The following is an 18,344-nucleotide window of genomic DNA, read 5'->3' as shown; positions in this document are numbered from 1 at the left end:
ACTCACTCATAGGTGGGTCTGGTCTGGGCCCATCCGTACAGGCTGTGAACGTCGTAGTGCCGCACCCGCGAGCCGTCGGGCAGGATCTGCTCACTCTCCATGCACAGGGTCTTGCTGCTGAGGCCCCTGTCCCTGGACTCCAAATCTGAGAAGAAAGATCTAGTGATGTCAATGCCACACCTAATCCTGTTATCCCTGACTTCTCTTTAAGGGATCTGACACTGGATCTTAAGTCTAATTTGACCCCTGCATGGGTCACTCTCCTCCTCAGGGGCATGGGACCATGCTCGGCTGGCTCTGAGCTGCAATGGACACAACTGTTTTAGCCTCAAGTCCCCTGCAAGGTTTTCCAGGAGAAAGTGAGGGCAAGGGGGAGGAAAACAATTGTCAAACACCTAATTAGTTGACAGCAGGCAGTCTAAATATTTTTTCTTATAAATAATTTCATGTAATTTTTATTGTAACTCTGTAAAAGAGATAGCATTTTCTTCCTTCACAATTTAAAGCAAAGATTCGGAAACATCAAGTAATCTGTTGATGGTCACACAATTCTTAGTGATGGTCACACAATTTCTGGAGCCAAGATATGAACACAAGGATAACACCAAAGTCCATCGACTCCCTGATAAGAGAAAGCTTCTGCTTTCCACCCACTGGCAGCACAAAAAAACTCCTGTGGGGGAATTCACAGAGGCCTGAAGAATTAAGAAACTTAGACAGAATCCTCTGGGGACATAACCACAGTTAAGTGTTTTCTGAACAAATCTGAGAAATTCACCCAACAGGGCCAATAATGTATACACTCTCAGCTGGATAAAGTGCTTGATGCGTATTTGTCTTGCCCCCCCCAACCCCCAAACCACAGCACCAGTTAAGATGTGCCCTGAATAGTCAGAACTCTTGTGGCGCTTGTGGCGGTCATGTCCTCGTAGTCATGGCTCTGCCAACAGAGGAGGCCGAGGGCTCTTACACGGCATATAGGGAGGGTGGTTCAGAGTGGCATCTTTGCAGCCCGGGGGAACTGCTCCATTCACAAAACTCGCTGGCTCATTCATATCCTAGAAATGTCCAACACAGATAGATCTTACTTTTTCAAATCATTACATCCTGCCAACTCAGAGACAAGGAAGCAATGAATAAATCATTTGCCTTCCAGCAATCCGGTAGATACCAGCCCAGGGACACTCATTAGATCCAGCTGAGAATTGACTAGAGAGATCAATCAAGCCCACAAGAATGACTGGCTAGAGGATTAAAAAAAAAATCTCCCTCAAGGTATGAGGGCAAGGCTCAAGTTCAGGAAATTCCTAGTAATCACCCTGGCATTTTACAGCAGGAACTTCAGGCGAGTTGTAAGATATGAGGAGTGTTAGGGATGATCCACTTCTGATTAGAGGTATTGCAATCAGATGGGTTCAAAGTCTTTCTTGGATGATTATTATTCCTTTTGATTAAAGGTCATGATATATAAGCTTAGACACACAAATACAGAAACACACCCACCCACATGTGCACAGACACGAACCCACACACTCACAATCCACATGCCGTCAAACTTCAAGCTCCTCTCTGGATTCCGTGGGTTGGTGTAGAGTTCCTGCAACTCCCTCTTCCACCACGTGGTAGTTGAGTTACGGAAAAAGTCGGGAAAGGCCACATAAGCTCGGTATAGCTGTAAAAATTAAATGTAGTTTATCGGTCCCCCAAATTATATTCGATAGCAAACCGACATTTCCTGAGAGCATAACTCATGTACATTCCTATAACACATGATGATAGATAATTTAGACAGAGCCTAGATAACGTGTGCAGCTTACTTGAAATATGAGCGCACAGAAGAGACATTAGCACAAATTAGACACCTGCTTAGCATTTGGAAAGTATCCATGGACTGTCTTCCTTTTTATATCAACATGAACAGTACCAACCAACACCCTAAACTCACTGTCTTGTGTGCTAGATGCTTAACTTTCAACCTCTGTCCTGCCATTTCCGAAGCTTGGCTCAGACAAAGCGGGAGCCAGGAGAGACTGCAGCTTCAAAGGCATCAGACGGACTGTCGACAGGATGGAAGGCAACACCCAGACGATCCTCTCCTGTCTCACTCCCACTGGGGAAAGGAGGTGAGGGGTGAGACATTGCACTGGTGTGCATGTGTTTTCTGTTGTTACAGAAATCACTGGACAACTGTACTTGGGTGTCAAGTCACTTGGGAGGAGCTAAAGAGGAAGTGTTAACACTGCTCTCTTCTCTTCATCCTCCCCCAAATAATAAAAGCTGTGTCTTTATTTTAACCTGGATCCAAAGCTTAACTGTATTACCAGGATTTTGAGAGCAATGATCTTGTTTTATACTCTTCTGGTTGAACTTTGTACTCCCCCCCTCACCGTGCTTAGCTTCAAACCTAACGTGAAATAGATGCTCAGTGAATAATTGTGAGTTCGCACCTCCGAGTGTCAGCAGCAGCAAGTATTTATAAATTTCTATACATCCCATGCTGCTTGTAATGGTACTTCATGGTCCTTTGTATGTCCCAGTAAATAGGTTCCTCTGTGTTCCTCAGTGCATTTTAAGAGTTCAAGAGTTAAGTAATGCTACTGGTGGGAGGAGAGGGTCCTGGGGGAGGGGGGTAAGGAAGAGGGGGTACAACAGAAAGAGGATTTGGTTTAGGAACCCTCCTCTTACATACATACAATAGACAAAAGGCAATTATGAACCCATATGTCTAGGTAAAAGGCAAAAAAAGAACACAAAGAAGAAAACAGAAATGAAACAAAATGCAGGGATCCAGCTCACAGTGAAGTGAGGGGCGGTGAACCACATTACTGAGAATCTTTTGAAAGAGATGGCTTTTTGCTAGAAAATAGAGGTAGAAACATGGAACCAAAAGAAGAGAACCTCTCACCAGAAACAGAGCTCCAGCTCAGGCAGGGTTAGAAACATGGTATAGTGGGAGATGGAGGATTAGGGTAAACAGAGTCAGTACCAGCCTTGCCGGAGCCACAACTGAATCCCATAGGGGATACAAGTAAGAAAGTTGACCAATTCTAATTCATTAGTCTCACTGAAAAGTGCTCTGATGATTTACGCAAGAAATACATGCTTTGCCATTCTCCAAGGTGCTGGCTCTGCCTCACTACCATCTCTATTCAGCTCCAGCCTTGCAACTTCTGTCGTCACTCCCCTTGATCTCAACTCGTGACGGACCCATCTGCATGTTTGGTCATTGGACCACTTTCACAACCCACTATGCGCGTGCTAGCAAAATTCAGTTCATAGCCCCCAACCCTAGACTTCCTGAATTCAATCTGAGCTTCAGATTCAGTAATCTGCTTTCCATAGGCTGCCTACTGTTTGCTTGTTTGTTTGTTTGCTTTATATTACCCACAGCCAGGCCAGACCTGGGTATCAGTAGCTTCGTCCCCACCAGCATCATGAGTGGGTCTTATTAATATAAGTAGTCATAATTATTCTATCTACTGAGAATCTCTTACATGCTATCAAATACATATCATGACTTTATTAGGGTGCCTTCATTAGAATCTCTAATAAAAATACAACTGTCATTTGGGGCAGGAGAATTCTTCAGAGAACATCCCCCACAATCAGAACTCTGAGCATCCCTAGTCACTGTCCATTAAATGCCATTTGGTGCTCCCCTGTAATAATCAAAACTGTCCCACAGATTTCCAAATGCCCTCAATGGCTTACAATTGTAGGAGAGCCAACCTCTTTGTCACTGAAGTGGTCCCTTTCCCAGTATGATTTAAAAATCATGGTACTAGCAAAAAAAAAAAAAAAAAGATACATAGACCAATGACACAGAATAGAAAGTCCAGAAAGAAATCTACACATGTGCCATCAACTAATCTTTGGCAAACATGTCAAGAGCACACAGTGGGAAAACAATAGTCTCCTCAATAAACAGTCCTAGGAAACCTGGATATCCACATGTAAAGCAATGAAACTGAACCATTCTCTTACAGCACTCACAAAAAATTTCCAACCTGAATTAAAGCCTTAAATTTTTTTTATTTCTTTTTATTTATTTATTTATTTATTTTAAGTAGGCTCCACACCCAGCATGGAGCCCAGTGTGGGGCTTGAACTCATGACCTTGAGATCAAGACCTGAGCTGAGATCAGGAGTCAGATGCTTAAATGACTGAGCCACTCAGGTGCCCCAAGACTTAATTATAAGACCAGAAACCGTGAGACTTCTAGAAGAAAACAGGGGAAAATCTCCTTGACTTTGGTCTTGGCAATGATTCTGGGGGAGAATCTGATACCGCAAGTACAAGCAACAAATGCAAAAATAAACAAGTGGGACTATATGGAAATAAAAAGCTTCTGCATGACAAATAATCAAAGTAATGAAAAGACCACCTAGGAAATGGGAGAAAATACTTGAAAACCCTGTATCTGACAAGAGATTAACTTCCAAAGTATACAAGGAATTTATACAATAGCAAAAACAAAAAACAAAAAACCAACAACAAAAAACAGATTAAAAAGTTGACAAAGGATCTGAATAGATATATTCCTAAATAAAACATATAGATGGCCAAAAGATACAAGAAAAGGTACTCAGCATCCCTAATCATCAGGGAAATGCAAATCAAAACCACAATGAAATATCATCTTCTACCTATTAGGATAGCTTTTACCAAAAAGACAAGAGACAACAACTGTTCATGAAGACATGCACAAAAAGACATGCACCTTGTGCACTACTGGTAGTAATTTAAATTTGTATAGTCATGTGGAAAAATAATATGGAGGTTCCTCAAAAAAGTAAACAAAGAATTACCAGGTGATCTAGCAATCCCACTTCTGGATATATATCCTGAATAAAATGAAAGAAATATCTAAAGAGACATTTGCACTCTCATGTTCATTGCAGCATCATTCTCAACAGCCAAGATGTGGAAAAAATCCAAGCATCTGTCAGTGGGTGAATGGGTAAAGAAGATATGGCGTACATATACACACACAATGAAATATTATTCAGCCATGATAAAGAAGGAAACCCTGACATTTGCCACAGCATACTTAAACTTAGAGGACATTATGCTAAATGAAAAACCTGTACAGAGAAAAATAAATACTATATGATCTCACTTATATGTGGAAACTTAAAAAAAAAAAAAAGGAAGTTTGAGCTCATAGAAACAGACAGCAGCATGGTATCTATCAGGGGTAATGGAGTGGGGGGAATGAGGAGATGCTGGTCTAAGGGGATCAACTTTTATTTTTAAGATGAGTAAGTTCTGGAGATCTAATGTATAGCCTGATGACTACAGCTAAGAATACTATCTTGTATACAAAAAAGTTGCTATGATTTTAGATCCTAAGTATTCTTTTTTTTTTTTTTTTTTTTTTTAGATCTTACTTATTTCAGAGAGATATGGAGAGATCACAAGCAGGGGGAGAGGCAGAGGGAGAGAAGCAGGCTCCCCACTGAGCACGGATGCAGTGCTAGATTCCCAGGACCCCGGCATCATGACCTGGGCTGAAGGCAGACGCTTAACAACTAAGCCACCTAGGTGCCCTATCTTAAGTATTCTCACCACACACTAACAAATGGTAAATGTATGAGATGATGGATGTGTTAATTAACCTTATTATGGTAATCATTTCATGATACATTTTGTATTCAATCACCACACTGTATACTTCAAATATATACAATTTTGTCAGTCATACTTCAATTGTATTAGAGGAAAAAATACTAAAAAAGAAAAAGAATGAATGAATGAATGAATGAGTGTTAAGATCAAGGAGACCCTGAACTTCTCTAGCCTGGCAGACTACTGTGTCCATATGGTCTCTCTGGACCAGCAAATTTCAAATAGTTTCCTATGAGAAGCAACAGAGAGAAGAGGAAGCTAGGTCCTCTCCCTTGAATCCTTATATAAGATCCATTACAAGTAAGAACTTATTACCCAGAGAGAGCAAGTTTTAACGTAAGGATGGAAGCTGGGAGGTAAGAGAGAAGTTGAGAAACCAAGGAAGGATGGGGAATTTATTTTTATATTATTTTAAAAAATATTTACTTTATTATTTTAGAGAGAGAGCTCTTGAGGGGCAGGAAGAGCAGAGGGAGAAGGAGAGAGGAAGAGCAGCAGACTCTCCGCTGAGCACAGAGCCAGATGAGGGGCTTGATTTCCGGACACTGAGATCATGACCTGAGCCAAAACCAAGAGTTAGACACTTAACCAACTGTACCACCCAGGTTCCCCAGGATGGGGGATTTGTAAGAGTGAAGATGGAGAAGCTTGTCCATGGAAAACAGAGAAAAAGAAAAATACAGAGAAAAAGATTCCATCACTCAAGACAGGGTTTGGAGACTATGTTCAAAACATACTCAAGGGATGCCTGGATGGCTCAGTCAGTTAAGTGTCTGCCTTCAGCTTAGGTCATGATCCCAGGGTCCCAGGACTGAGCCCTGCATTGGGCTCTCTGCTCAGCACGAACCTGTTTCTTCTTTTCTCTCTGCCCCTCCCCCTGTTCCTGCATGCTCGCTCTCTCTCTCTCTCTCTCTCTCTCTCAAATAAATAAAAATAAAAATCTTCAAAAATATCCTGAAAAATATTCAGGAACAACAATAAAAACAACAACAAATACACTCATTCTAGGCAAACAGTATTTCTTAGGAGGTAGAAATTTCATGGGCCCTTGGAATCTGGCAGCCTTGGATTTGAAATCATCACTTGGTCACCTAGAACTCCAGAGCAGTAATTTAAGCTCTCTGAATCCTAGTTATGCTGAAGATAATAATCCCTGCCTTCCAACTGGGAGTAAAATATTACATATAAAGTGATTGCCACACAGATGGACACACAGGACATAATCCCTCAGTGTATTCCTGAATGCACACGCATGGGGAAATCCACTATCCTGAGAATGGCCACCCCTTCCCAGCAGCCCTGACTTCTCCCATGTCCACAAAGGGTCCTTTACCTCCACTTGAGTCTCCCAGTCTAGAGACCCATTTATAACAACATCAGGGAAATCAGGCCACACCTGTGGAGAGAAAACTGTTCAAAAGCAATGCACTAGATAATTTATCTTATATAGTACTTCCTAAGAAACTATAAACCATGGTCGTAGGTGGTAATACCTTGATTTTCATCTAGAAAAGTAGATCCCACAAGGCACCCACATACATATATTCCCTAAAAATTCCTTAACTGTGTTGACAAATATTGATGGACAAAATGAGAACTTCTAAGCCCTAAACCCAAATGGAAAAGGCCCAAAAACAACATGCACAAACACGCTGTCACCCACCCCAGGCTGGGGATTAGTGGATCACCACATTGGTCATACCTTTCCCCAGACAATGCCTCCACCATCTGGAGCTTTGATGAAGACATCATCTTCCACACCCCGAGTGAATGCAGGATAGTTCTGTGTCTCATTACCAGAAATAGCTGGGTCCTGAAATCAAAGCACAGACTAGGTAGAAGTCCAAACCCAGAGAACAACTTGGGACAGAAAAAAGAACTCTTCAAACAGAAAGGCACCAGCTCCCACCTGAACCATAATGTTTCTGTGAATCCTGGGAAATACACCTTTCTTTCTGAACCTCAACTTCTCCACTCATGACATGGACGGAAACACAAAAGAAAGCTTCCTCCACCAAAGCCCATTCACTCTCTCTAACAAACTCTGCCCATTCCCAGAGGGACTAACCAGAATGAGGATGACCCGCATCCCGTCATCCTTCATGCGATTAATCAGGGCTGGAAACCCCAGGAACTTGGGGCTGAGGGTGAAGTCCAGCTGCCGCTCCATGTAGTCGATATCCGAGTACTGCACGTCCTGGGGGGAGCACAGGAGAAAAATGAGTGGCTCTTGCTTGGAAAAGGCCAGGTTCCAGGTGAGAACAAGCTTCTACTAACCAGTGGTGAATTTCATAAGGCTTCCTTTTGACTTATTCGAACCTCAGGTATCAGGTATTAGATTCTGGGAAATTTTCAAATTTTCAGTAGTAAGATAGAAGAAAAAAAACTAAATCGGCAAAAATAGGATGATAATGCCTATCTATCTGCCAAGACTGTTGGGAGGATAAATGAAAAGAGAGTAAGAGACAGTGCTTTGTGAAAGGCCAGTAGGAGTGACTGTGGTTACCTTGCCAAAGAGGCTGCCCCTGGGATCGGTGGTTCACTTTCAGAGAAAAGAACATAATGTAAGCTCCCCAGCACTAATATAATTGGATGGATGGAAAATCTACCTTTTACTTATAAAAAAAAAAAAAAAGGCACCTGTGATTGCTTTAGAGTATCCAATCCTGGAGGTTATCAGACATAGCTTTCTTTTTAAAAATGAAATACTGCATACCATGCTTACCATTAATAACAACAATTGTAAATAAGAGAAAAATATATTGAATAAAATTTAATATGTAAGAAGTTCAGGGGATTAATTCTCTGATTCTTGGACCCCACTTTCCCTCAAGAGAAGGATAGAATTTGTTTCCATATTTATTTCATCAGGAAACTGATAACCAAGATCCCTATCTTCAACTTTAGCTCAAAGCTGAGGGAACACTATGCCAGCCAAGTTTTGGAAGTGAGGTTTTATCTGCACCTATGGTGATCTGACTAAATTTGGGTCATTTTCTTTTCAATTAAGCAAAACTATTGTTTGGGCAACCTTTTATTCTTAAGATACCAAAGGTGTTTTTGACCAAATATTTTAAAGTCATATAGTTATAGGAACTGCCCCCCCTTGAAGGCAAGCTAATCCAGATACAGAGAAGACTAGTAACAGCCATGAGGTACCAGAGCCAATCCACCCATATGAAGAACATACATAAGGGATCTGGGCAGCCACCATCTCATCATACAAGCTGGCAATCTCAGAGTCATTCTGGTATCCATAGCGACACAGCTGAAACCCCAAGGACCAATAAGGAACCATCACTGGCCGACCAATCAGCTAGAAAATAAACAGAAAATTCATTCCTTAAAAAGGAGACTCGGGATTAAAATTGTTGACATATTATTAAGAACATCTTTCTGGCGTCCTATCTTAGATAATCAAGAAATTCAAAAATGGAGAGAAACTGAGTGGATGTAGAACCACTGGGATAGCTTGGAGAAAGCTTTCTGCTAGACTTTACTTACTTCCCTAAGAATTTTGGAAAATATGATTTTACTCTGATTCCTAGTGGCAGTCGAGCTTACTGGCTCAGATCTCAGAATCTAGAGGCAAAATGCCTGGCCTACCATACAGGCTCTAAACTCTGCTGGCTATGTAGCCCTGTGCAGAAGTTAAAAACCTCTTGTTCATCAGTTCTTTCACTTGCAAACTGGGGATAATAATAGTATTCACTTCATTAGTGTTGTGAAGAATGAATGAGTTCATATAGGTAAAATGATCAGTGACACGTAGTAAGTTATATAAGTGTGTTACTGCTGCCAAAGTAACTGTCGTGACCACTAATGACCACCATCACTACCAGAACCATCACCATCGCCACATCACCACCTCTGCCCCACATGCCCCACCTCTACTACCACCTTCATCACATCCACCACCACCTGTACTACCACCTCCACCACTTCAATCACCACCTGCACCACCTGCACCACCTCCACCATGACCATCTCTAGCACCATGATCTCCACTACCACATCCCCCACCATCACCACCTCCACCACTACCAGCTCCACCAACTCCACCTACCACCATCTCTACCACCCACCATACCATCACCACCACCTCCACCACTACCATCGCCACTGCCAACACCACCACTGGCACCATACTACTTCTGCTACTCTGCAGTGCTTTGAGGGGCTGCAAATTTAATGGTTATTGGGATATATTTTCTTTGCTCTTCATTTTATAGTCTATCTTCCAGAAGGATCAACAATTCCAGGTATCATCTGAGAGTTATGCTAATCAAGGTGGATTGGGTACTCAGAACCTACTGTATGAGTAGTTGATAATCAGTTTAATGTCCTCCTACCTCAGTATACTGCTGAGTGACAAGCTCTGGAGTTGGCCCCAAGAACACATAAAAGTCCAGAATTCCTCCTATGGTGCGGTATGTCAAGGCAGGAAGGGGCTGGAAGGTCACATCTGAAAATATAGGAAAACACCACTCAAGCTGGAAACCTTCAAGGTGACAAATAACCCCTCAAATTCTTACCCTTTCCTTCTCCCTATGCCTCTTTATTATGGAGTATTAAGAGAAAGTATTTTTACTATACCTGCATCAAATTGAAGAAGTTAAGTGAAAGTCCCAGGGAGCTACCCCTGGAATTTTTGCCCTCTGTCATTCTGTTCTTTTAAAGTTACTACTACATCTTTTATTTTAGAAGAGTTTAAGACATAGAAGAAGTTGCAAAAATGTACTACAGTTCCTTTGTACACTTTACCCAACTTCCCTCAATGACCACATCTTATGTAACTTTTGTGCATTGTCAAAACCAGGAGACACGTTCACATGAAACTGATTCTGATTTGACCAGTTTTTACATGCATGCTTTCCACCCACCCCCTGTTTTTCCACCCTCTTTCCAATACACCATATAAATTTTCTTCACACCCTCGTACCCCAAGGGTGAGCACTCTTAACCACAGCTTCACCATTAATTCAAATTAAAAAGATGGCTTCCACTGGCTGACCCCCAGGATATTTGAGACTCACTTGTTCTTTCTATCCCTTCTTACATCCCTTCTTGTATGTTTGCCAAATAGGAGTTAACTCTTGTTACCGCATGTTACTAAACTGAAATAAACAGAAAGGCTATATAGGAAATGAAATATAAAAACAAGAACACTGTCCCCAAGATAATAATTTTGACTTCAGTCAGCTAGTTTGAACACACTGTTACTCAAAAATGACTGGTTCACAGAAACAAGGGGAGATGCTGGCATCTCTTACCCATGGCATTGCTGTTTAGCAGGAGCACCCCATGGGCACTTCCATCCTCCTCCAGTGCCATGTAGTAGGGGTGGACGCCATAGGAATTCTTCTTGTACTGGGAGAGTCGTGGAGGGAAAGTGGTAAGAGATTAGAAGACATAGTGGCCAACAAAGAAACTCCACGAAAAAAATTATTGGCAAGGTATGTCCTGTTTTCTCTGTGCAATGAACTAAATACATAAAAAACAAAGGAGACTGAGCACAGACCCACTCATCTAAATGTGGAAATGTGACCATCTAAGGTGAATCTGGGAAGATGAAGCATGGAGCGTACATAGTGCATAAAAAGAAGTAGACACAGATCCCAGATGCTCTGTCCTTACCCCTGGGGGCTGGTCTCTGGAGAACATCCCCCATGTGTGCCAGTTCAAGTCTCTCCGAAAGGCTGTGTGCTCAGTTTCCCCAAAGCCATAGATGTACTCAGAGGGAAGGCGAGTGGAGATGCGGATGAACATGTCATTGAAGGTAAAACCAAGGAGCTGAGAGTCCCAACTGCAACAAAAAAGGGTGTATTGGAGAAAGAAATGGGCCATCCTGTTGGCTTCAAGCAGCTGACTTTTCAAGGACAACGGAACTCTTGATTCCCTCTCTCACCCAGAGCCCTGTTAATCTTCCCAAAAAACCACAAAGTCCATTTGATTAAAATAATCTTTGATGCACGTGCTGCCAGCCCAGGAGCTAGCCTTCATTCATTCTTCTGGTTTCCTCTCTCACTGCCTCCCTTCAGTTCTGTCTCCTGGATGCCAAATCCAATCACTTTTCACATCTTGGGTGCTACCGCTCCACACCAGCCCGGGGTGCCACTCTTGGTCCTCTCTACTGTCCCTTCGCTACTTAACATCCACAGCCATCCAGCTACAGTGTGCTGCGACCACAACAAGCATTTTCTCCTCAATATGCAAGTGTGCTTTCATGGCCTGTGCACTTTTTATTCCATCTGTCTGGAATGTCCTCTTCCTTCCCCCAAATCTCCACATGGGTGGATCTTTCTCATCTAAGTACTACTTCAAATGTCACCTTCTCTGAGATCCCTTCTCTGACCCCAGTATCAAAAGCAGTAAACGCCCCATAACTCTTTATTACCCTGTTCTTTTTCCTACCTAGCAATTGTCACTATCTAAACTTCCTTATTTATATTTTAACTTACATTATCTTTGTTATTGATCATAAATTTTTGTCATGAGAAGAGAGACCTCATCTTCTACCTAATATAAAAATAATATATACTAACCACCCCATAAACACTAGTTGAATGAATCCCTAGTACATGTAAGTATCTCAGTAATTACTGCCAGGGGACTAAAGATTTCCCATAAGAACAGGCCCCAAAGGAATAATGTATTCATAAATCTGGAAATGGATAGTGTGGTGTTTTGAGCCAGGATATCTCCAAGGACAATGAACCTGGCAGTGCAGGGAACCATCAATTTCAAATCAGACTAGAAGCCACCTACATTACAGTGCCTGTATTCTTCCGGCGAATTTCAATCCCAAATGGATTCTTCTTAATAAGGACATTGTAGAGTTGACTCTCAGAGGTGCTGGAAGGAACTGTGGGTATGTTGAGAGGAACCGGGACCTCATACCGATTATTGTTGGGATCATAAATCTAGGGTGAGTGCAAAGAAAATTAGGAAAATATAGTACTCTAGAAACCTATATACCTTACCAGAAACTTGTATCCTTGACACAGAGTGTGAATGCTGTATTTGTCTCCATTAAGCTCATGATACCAGGGATTTAGTTATTATATCAAAGAACAATGTTAGACTTAACATTTTGACCTGAGCCTGTCATCTCATTTTTAAGGCCCCTATTACAGTAACACATTTGCTTTGATATTGTTGATATCTTTGAAAATCAGTACAATATCAGTTTGGTAGATATAAATCTATTATTTATTTATCTGTGGTTGTATGTGAATATCTGAAAACTTCTCTGAATTGAAAATAAGTAAAAAAAATATGAACTCCATTTGATGAAAATAATCATAGATGTCCTTGCAACAAATGGCATCTAAATTGATTCACCAAGTACATACTCTACCCCTGCCCAACACTATAGACACTAGACACACAAAATCAGATAACACATTCTTGCTGTTTTTAAGAAATTCACATGCTAATGGGAAATAAAAGAGGTGCCCACAATATCTGGGTGATGATATGCTCATGTATAGCTATGTGGGAGTGTTGTGACATTATAAAGAAGAAAATGCCCAGCACAGCTTCTAGAAGACTGAGGTGATGTCATGGGCAAAATACAGGCTGTATTAAAACCTTTGCAGCCGTTAACCCAGCACAACAAGGAGATAAAGTCATTCCTGGTAGAGAAATAAATGCAAAGACCCAACGTATTAAAGCTGGGTCAGAAAGAGGCAAAGACTGGGGCGGGGGGAGAGCTACTGTTTGATCAGGAGGTAGAGGAGGAAAGGGTTGAAGCGGGAAATGCAAGCAAGTTCATTTAGTTCAAACTCACTAGGTGCCTACCACAGGCCAGCACTATGGTGAGGCCAGGAATATCAAAGAGCATCTTCCCTGCATTGGAAGATGTAAAAGGAGTCAGTCTAGGTTGATAGCAGGTTGTGATGAAACTTTTGGGCAATGTCCAATGTCTTTCATTTACTCTTTCATAAAACATCTGAGTGTTAACTGTCTATCAGGCTCGGTGTCAGATTTCAGAAACACAAAGATGAATGGACAAATTCCTGTCTTTGAGAAAAATAGACATAAGAACAGGCTGTCACTAATCCTTAGATGTCATTAAATCGTAGGAAAGAAAGAGATCACTACACTCTTGTGGCTACTTCTCAGCTATCCCAAATTCAGTATCCCAAACTGAACCCATCATCTTATTCTGCCCAAGCCCAAACCTGTCCAATGCTCCCATTTCAGGTAATATCACTGTCACCCACATAGAGACACACGCCCGGAACATGGCAATCATTGTCGATGGCTCCCTCTCCCTCATTGCCAACTTGCAGTCATCACCAGGTCCTGTGATTCTACCTTCTCAATTCTCCCACCAAACTCCTTTCTTATACCTGGTCTACACTTGGTCACCCACAAGGACACCCTAACCGGTCGCCTCCTGGCTGGCCTCTCCTTTTTCACTCTTGTCCTGCCAACCGTTTTCCTTACAGCAGACACAGTGACCTTCTCAAATGCACATCAGAACAGGCAGCACTGGCTCATCAGTGGTCTTTCAGTGCCCCCAGGATAATGATCTAGTATACTTCGGCATGGTTAGCTCAGAGGAGCAAACTTATTTTAGGGTTCTGTGACCTCAACTAGCAAAATGTAATGGAACTGCCAAGTGCCCAGTGAGCACTGGATACATATGGGTACTGCAGACACATACCTTAAACTGCAGCATGTCATTCTTATGATAGGTCACATGCAGACGGAGGTCGGTCACAGGTACTGAGGGCAGAGCGGAGGCATAGAGAGAAGACTTTAAAGACAGGGTCGCGGTGGCTCCATGTGAGTGGTACTGAACGTCACCAACAGAGTATAGATCACTGACGAAATAACAAAACGGGGCTCCTGGAGAAGTGGGTACCTGGAAAGAAAAGCTAAGGTCAGTTCAGCATGAAACCCTAGAATTATCAAATACAAAGGGCTAGAAAAGGCCATTTACAGGGAGATAAAGCCAGACCATTACTCACTTCCTTATATATGCTTTGGTAGGGACATCACTTTAAATTCCTGGTCTCCTTGCAAACAAAGTATTTGGGTGAAAAAAAAAAAATCCCACTCCTATTCCTATATCCAGATACAGACTCAGGTTCCTTTGGAAGTCCTGCCTTTCTATGGGTTTTAAGGAGTGACATAGGTCCTGATGCTATGCTCATGAAAGTCTAGGTTGAGTGTCAAGGATTTTGATGCACACTAGTGTTGTTGGGACGGTTACCTCCCAGGCACAGCCACGGGCAGTACAGTTTTCTGCAGAAGCACCGTTCTCATCAGGGAAACAGTCTATTTTTTCTGCTTCCTTTATCTTCAGGGCCCACTCCACTGTGTATGCTTCTCCCAGGATAAGATCGATTCCCCTGATCAGAGCAACCTGTAGGGGTGAGCAAGTGACAAGGAAATTTACCCCTAGGACAAAGTCCTTGTAAGATATGAAACCTCTTTTAGAAAAAGGAATAGAGACCAGAGAAGACTCAACAATCCTAGTGGCACTCCACTGGCACTTCTAGGAGGAAAGCTACATGTAAGGCGGGAAAGGACGAAAAGTCAAATGTGCCGACTCTATCAGAATCTCATACCCCACATCTGGAAGAGAAGTAAGGCAAATAAAATCTTCTGTGATCACCCATTGTCTTTCTTTCCCTGATTCCCCTTCCTCTTCCTTACTTGGACAAAAGACCTTCCTGTGTTTTCCCTTGTAGCATAACACACACGAGCTCACGGGGCCATCCAAAATCGAGCTTATGCTCTTGCCTTCCATTCCCTTGCCCACTGTCCTGTCTTGGTCTGGAGTGGTGGCAAGAACATTCGTAAGGACGTGTGGCTTGTGTTCTCATCTCCATTCCACTAGGGAAACTTAGCCAAATCATTTTGATTCTTTGGGTCTCAGTTTCATCAACTGCAAAAGTGGGGAGATGGCAAAGATCATTACATTCCTTTCCATTTCTAACATCCCAACTTCTTCATTTCTCCAAGACCAAAGCCTCAAAACCTGAACCCTTGCTTCGTTGTGTCTCACTAATGAAAATATTTAATATTTTCTGTGTATTGTCATCTCTTCTTTAATTAGCAATTTGCATAGTGCAGGTCATCATTTGCCCAGAGTTACAAAATCACACTCTAAGGATAATCACCCCTTTTCCAGGCTTTTCTCAGTCTGAATTCACCTTAAATTTCCCTGTTTCACAAATCTCACTCTCAAAGCAATGCTTTCATAATAGCACAGCCTGGATTCAAGGATTCATAGGACACACTTGAAGAATCAGATCGCACTTTGGTATCTAAGATCCTCTAAAATCTGACCACAAACTCTTTGTCTGAACTGATCTCCTCCCTATTCTAGTTACAGCATATTCACAGACCAATGTCAAGCTAGTCTCAACCCTTAGATTGTCTTACTCTGATATCTCAACCTTGCATACTTTTTTTAGACAAATGCCCTTTCTAGGAAAATGGTGTCTTTTTGTGGAATGTCCTGCTAGTTGCCTGCCTTATATAAAAGTTCCCTTCTGACTCACTATTTCAGCTTAGAATATTAAAGTTCATAATTAAGAACTTAATTTTTTAATCTGTGTAACATAGCTGCAGCCCTTAATAGGCCAGTGCAAGTCCATGGGAGTTGCTGGCCCATCTTCATTTTGATTTAAGAGACTTCCCTGTACCTTTTCTTTCTGCCTCCTCTTTCATTCTGTAGTAATAGGGCCACAGCAACTGGTATTAAGATGTCATTTCCAGTTAACCTTGACAACCATGAGCCATTGAACCAAAGCTGGCTACTGACCACTTTCTAAACTTATTGCATGAAGAAGAAAATCCCAATTTGTTCAAAGTCCCATTTTGCTCCATTTCCTATCACTCGTTAGCTGAATGAATATCTATCTGATAACACCCTCACTCAAAGTCCAGCTCAAACCCTGACTTCTCCAACAGCTTTGCTCAGCTGTGCCATTAGACTTTGAACATTACATTAGGTGTAATATCAGTAAATATTTCCTCTGTGTTGTTTGGACTGTCTGTCCCCTTCCTGGTAAATTTCTGTGTATAAACTGTGTTTCCCCACCACCCAAATTCAAGCACCAACAATTCTTTCGCTCTTATATTAATTAATATAACAAATATTTATTGAGTTTTTTTTAATATATGCACCTCTCAAATGGCTTGCACTTTGCAGTGCACATAACTAACCATACAATGAGTTGTCCTTTGAACAACATGGGTTTGAACTGTCCAGGCCACTTACATGCATGTTTGGTTTGTTTTTTTCAATAAATACAGTAAAGAACTGCAAATGCTTTCTCTTCCTAATGATTCTCTTAATAACATTTTCTTATCTTTAGCTTGCTTTATCATAAGATTAGGATACAGAATTCTTATGATACATAAAATATGTGTTAATTGACAGTTTACCCATAAGGCTTTTGGTCAGTAGAAAGCTATTAGTAGTTAAGATCTGGGGAATCGGAAGTTACTTACAGATTATTGATAGCATGGGTGGGGGGTTCGGTGTCCCTCATGCTGTTCAAGGGTCAACTGTGCTTTATTTCTAACTCTATAATATAGGTATTCTCAGCGTATGTTGTAAGGCAAAATGGCCAATGTCATCAATACATCATTATAGCGGAATGCCAGATGTACTTATTTTCTCCAAATTTGGAAGATCTCTCACAAACATGCTGAGCCACAACCCCCAGTCCCAGAACATCTGGAGGGCCTGACCTGAGGAGGATGGAGGAAAGGATTCCTCAAATGCTGAGATACCAGGCGAACAGATTACAACTCGCTCAGGAGCATCAGGTCTCACTGCAACTGATGAAAAATTATTTTTTATCACTCTCTAACCAATGTATAGCCATTAGCTAAGCTGATAGGAGTCTTTGACTTGAAATATTTTTTACAATGTATGTGTGAGAGAGAAAAATCTATGTATCTGAACACAGTAAAGAAAAACGCACTTCAAATTTTTAATTATAGGGATCCCACCTCCCATTTTGCCTTTCTAGCTTCAGCCATCTTATTCCAGCTTCTCAGCAGCTCCCTGATCCATTCTAGCTCTGGCTTAACCCTTGCTTTTTTTCTCTCCTAACCCTCTGACTTCCCCACCTCAGACTTCAGAGTGTGCCCTGGTCCTTCAGGAACCCTTGTGACTTTGGCAAGAAGGAACACGATAAGCTATAAATTCTTGATAAACTATCTCAACAAAATGGATTTTTACCTGTAGGTTAGAATCATAAGTGACATTAGGAGAAATCTGACTTGGGACACCATTGTGTTTCACGGTAACATTGATAGGTTCCTGGGTCCCAAGAATTTTAATCTCTTTAAATACTAAATTATTGGGGTCTTTGTACGTTGACTGCAAAATCTTCACATCCAAGTGGTTCTGCAAAAACAGTTAAGCACAAAGTTCTGATGATTGGTTGTCAAGTCACTCAAATAGTCTATCCTAGACCAGATACCCAAAACTGCTTCAAATGCCTCTTAGCTATCTCTACTAACATGTGCTCAAGGAGTACAAGCATTTTTTTTAATACTCCCCTGAGTGAAGAAGAAAGAGAGAAACACACACAGAGAATTTTTTTTAAAAGGCTGACTACTGTGATTTAACCATATCACTGTCTCTTTTTTACCAACATGGATGATTCAATTATTGGGAATTAAGTCATAAATTGAAACGTCCCCATCTAAGCACTGGGTGATCTACGGAAGTGTT

The 18,344-nt window shown here is 41.6% G+C and overlaps 1 protein-coding gene across 3 annotated transcripts in view; it reads right to left on the bottom strand.

Moving 5' to 3' along the window:
- MGAM (maltase-glucoamylase) overlaps nt 1-18,344 on the bottom strand; it is a 157,206-nt gene that overhangs the window by 17,640 nt on the left and 121,222 nt on the right. For all 3 annotated transcript variants that reach the window (XM_045063083.1, XM_045063082.1, XM_045063081.1), the window contains exons 24-37: nt 17,847-18,014; nt 14,856-15,008; nt 14,304-14,504; nt 12,398-12,552; nt 11,267-11,435; nt 10,903-10,999; nt 9,982-10,094; nt 8,820-8,945; nt 7,698-7,826; nt 7,332-7,442; nt 6,963-7,025; nt 1,538-1,672; nt 971-1,058; nt 7-145 (exon numbers count right to left, since the gene is read on the bottom strand). In XM_045063083.1, the coding sequence (XP_044919018.1) occupies nt 7-145; nt 971-1,058; nt 1,538-1,672; nt 6,963-7,025; nt 7,332-7,442; nt 7,698-7,826; nt 8,820-8,945; nt 9,982-10,094; nt 10,903-10,999; nt 11,267-11,435; nt 12,398-12,552; nt 14,304-14,504; nt 14,856-15,008; nt 17,847-18,014 (1,847 nt within the window). The remainder of the gene's footprint in view (nt 1-6; nt 146-970; nt 1,059-1,537; nt 1,673-6,962; nt 7,026-7,331; nt 7,443-7,697; nt 7,827-8,819; nt 8,946-9,981; nt 10,095-10,902; nt 11,000-11,266; nt 11,436-12,397; nt 12,553-14,303; nt 14,505-14,855; nt 15,009-17,846; nt 18,015-18,344) is intronic.

This window comes from Mustela putorius, unplaced genomic scaffold, assembly GCF_011764305.1.
Source record: "Mustela putorius furo isolate JIRA1106 unplaced genomic scaffold, ASM1176430v1.1 tig00003845_pilon_pilon_pilon, whole genome shotgun sequence".
NCBI classification, from domain to species: Eukaryota; Metazoa; Chordata; class Mammalia; order Carnivora; family Mustelidae; genus Mustela; species Mustela putorius.
Note: the sequence above shows the minus strand (reverse complement) of the source record. Positions and strands in the feature narration are given on the sequence as shown.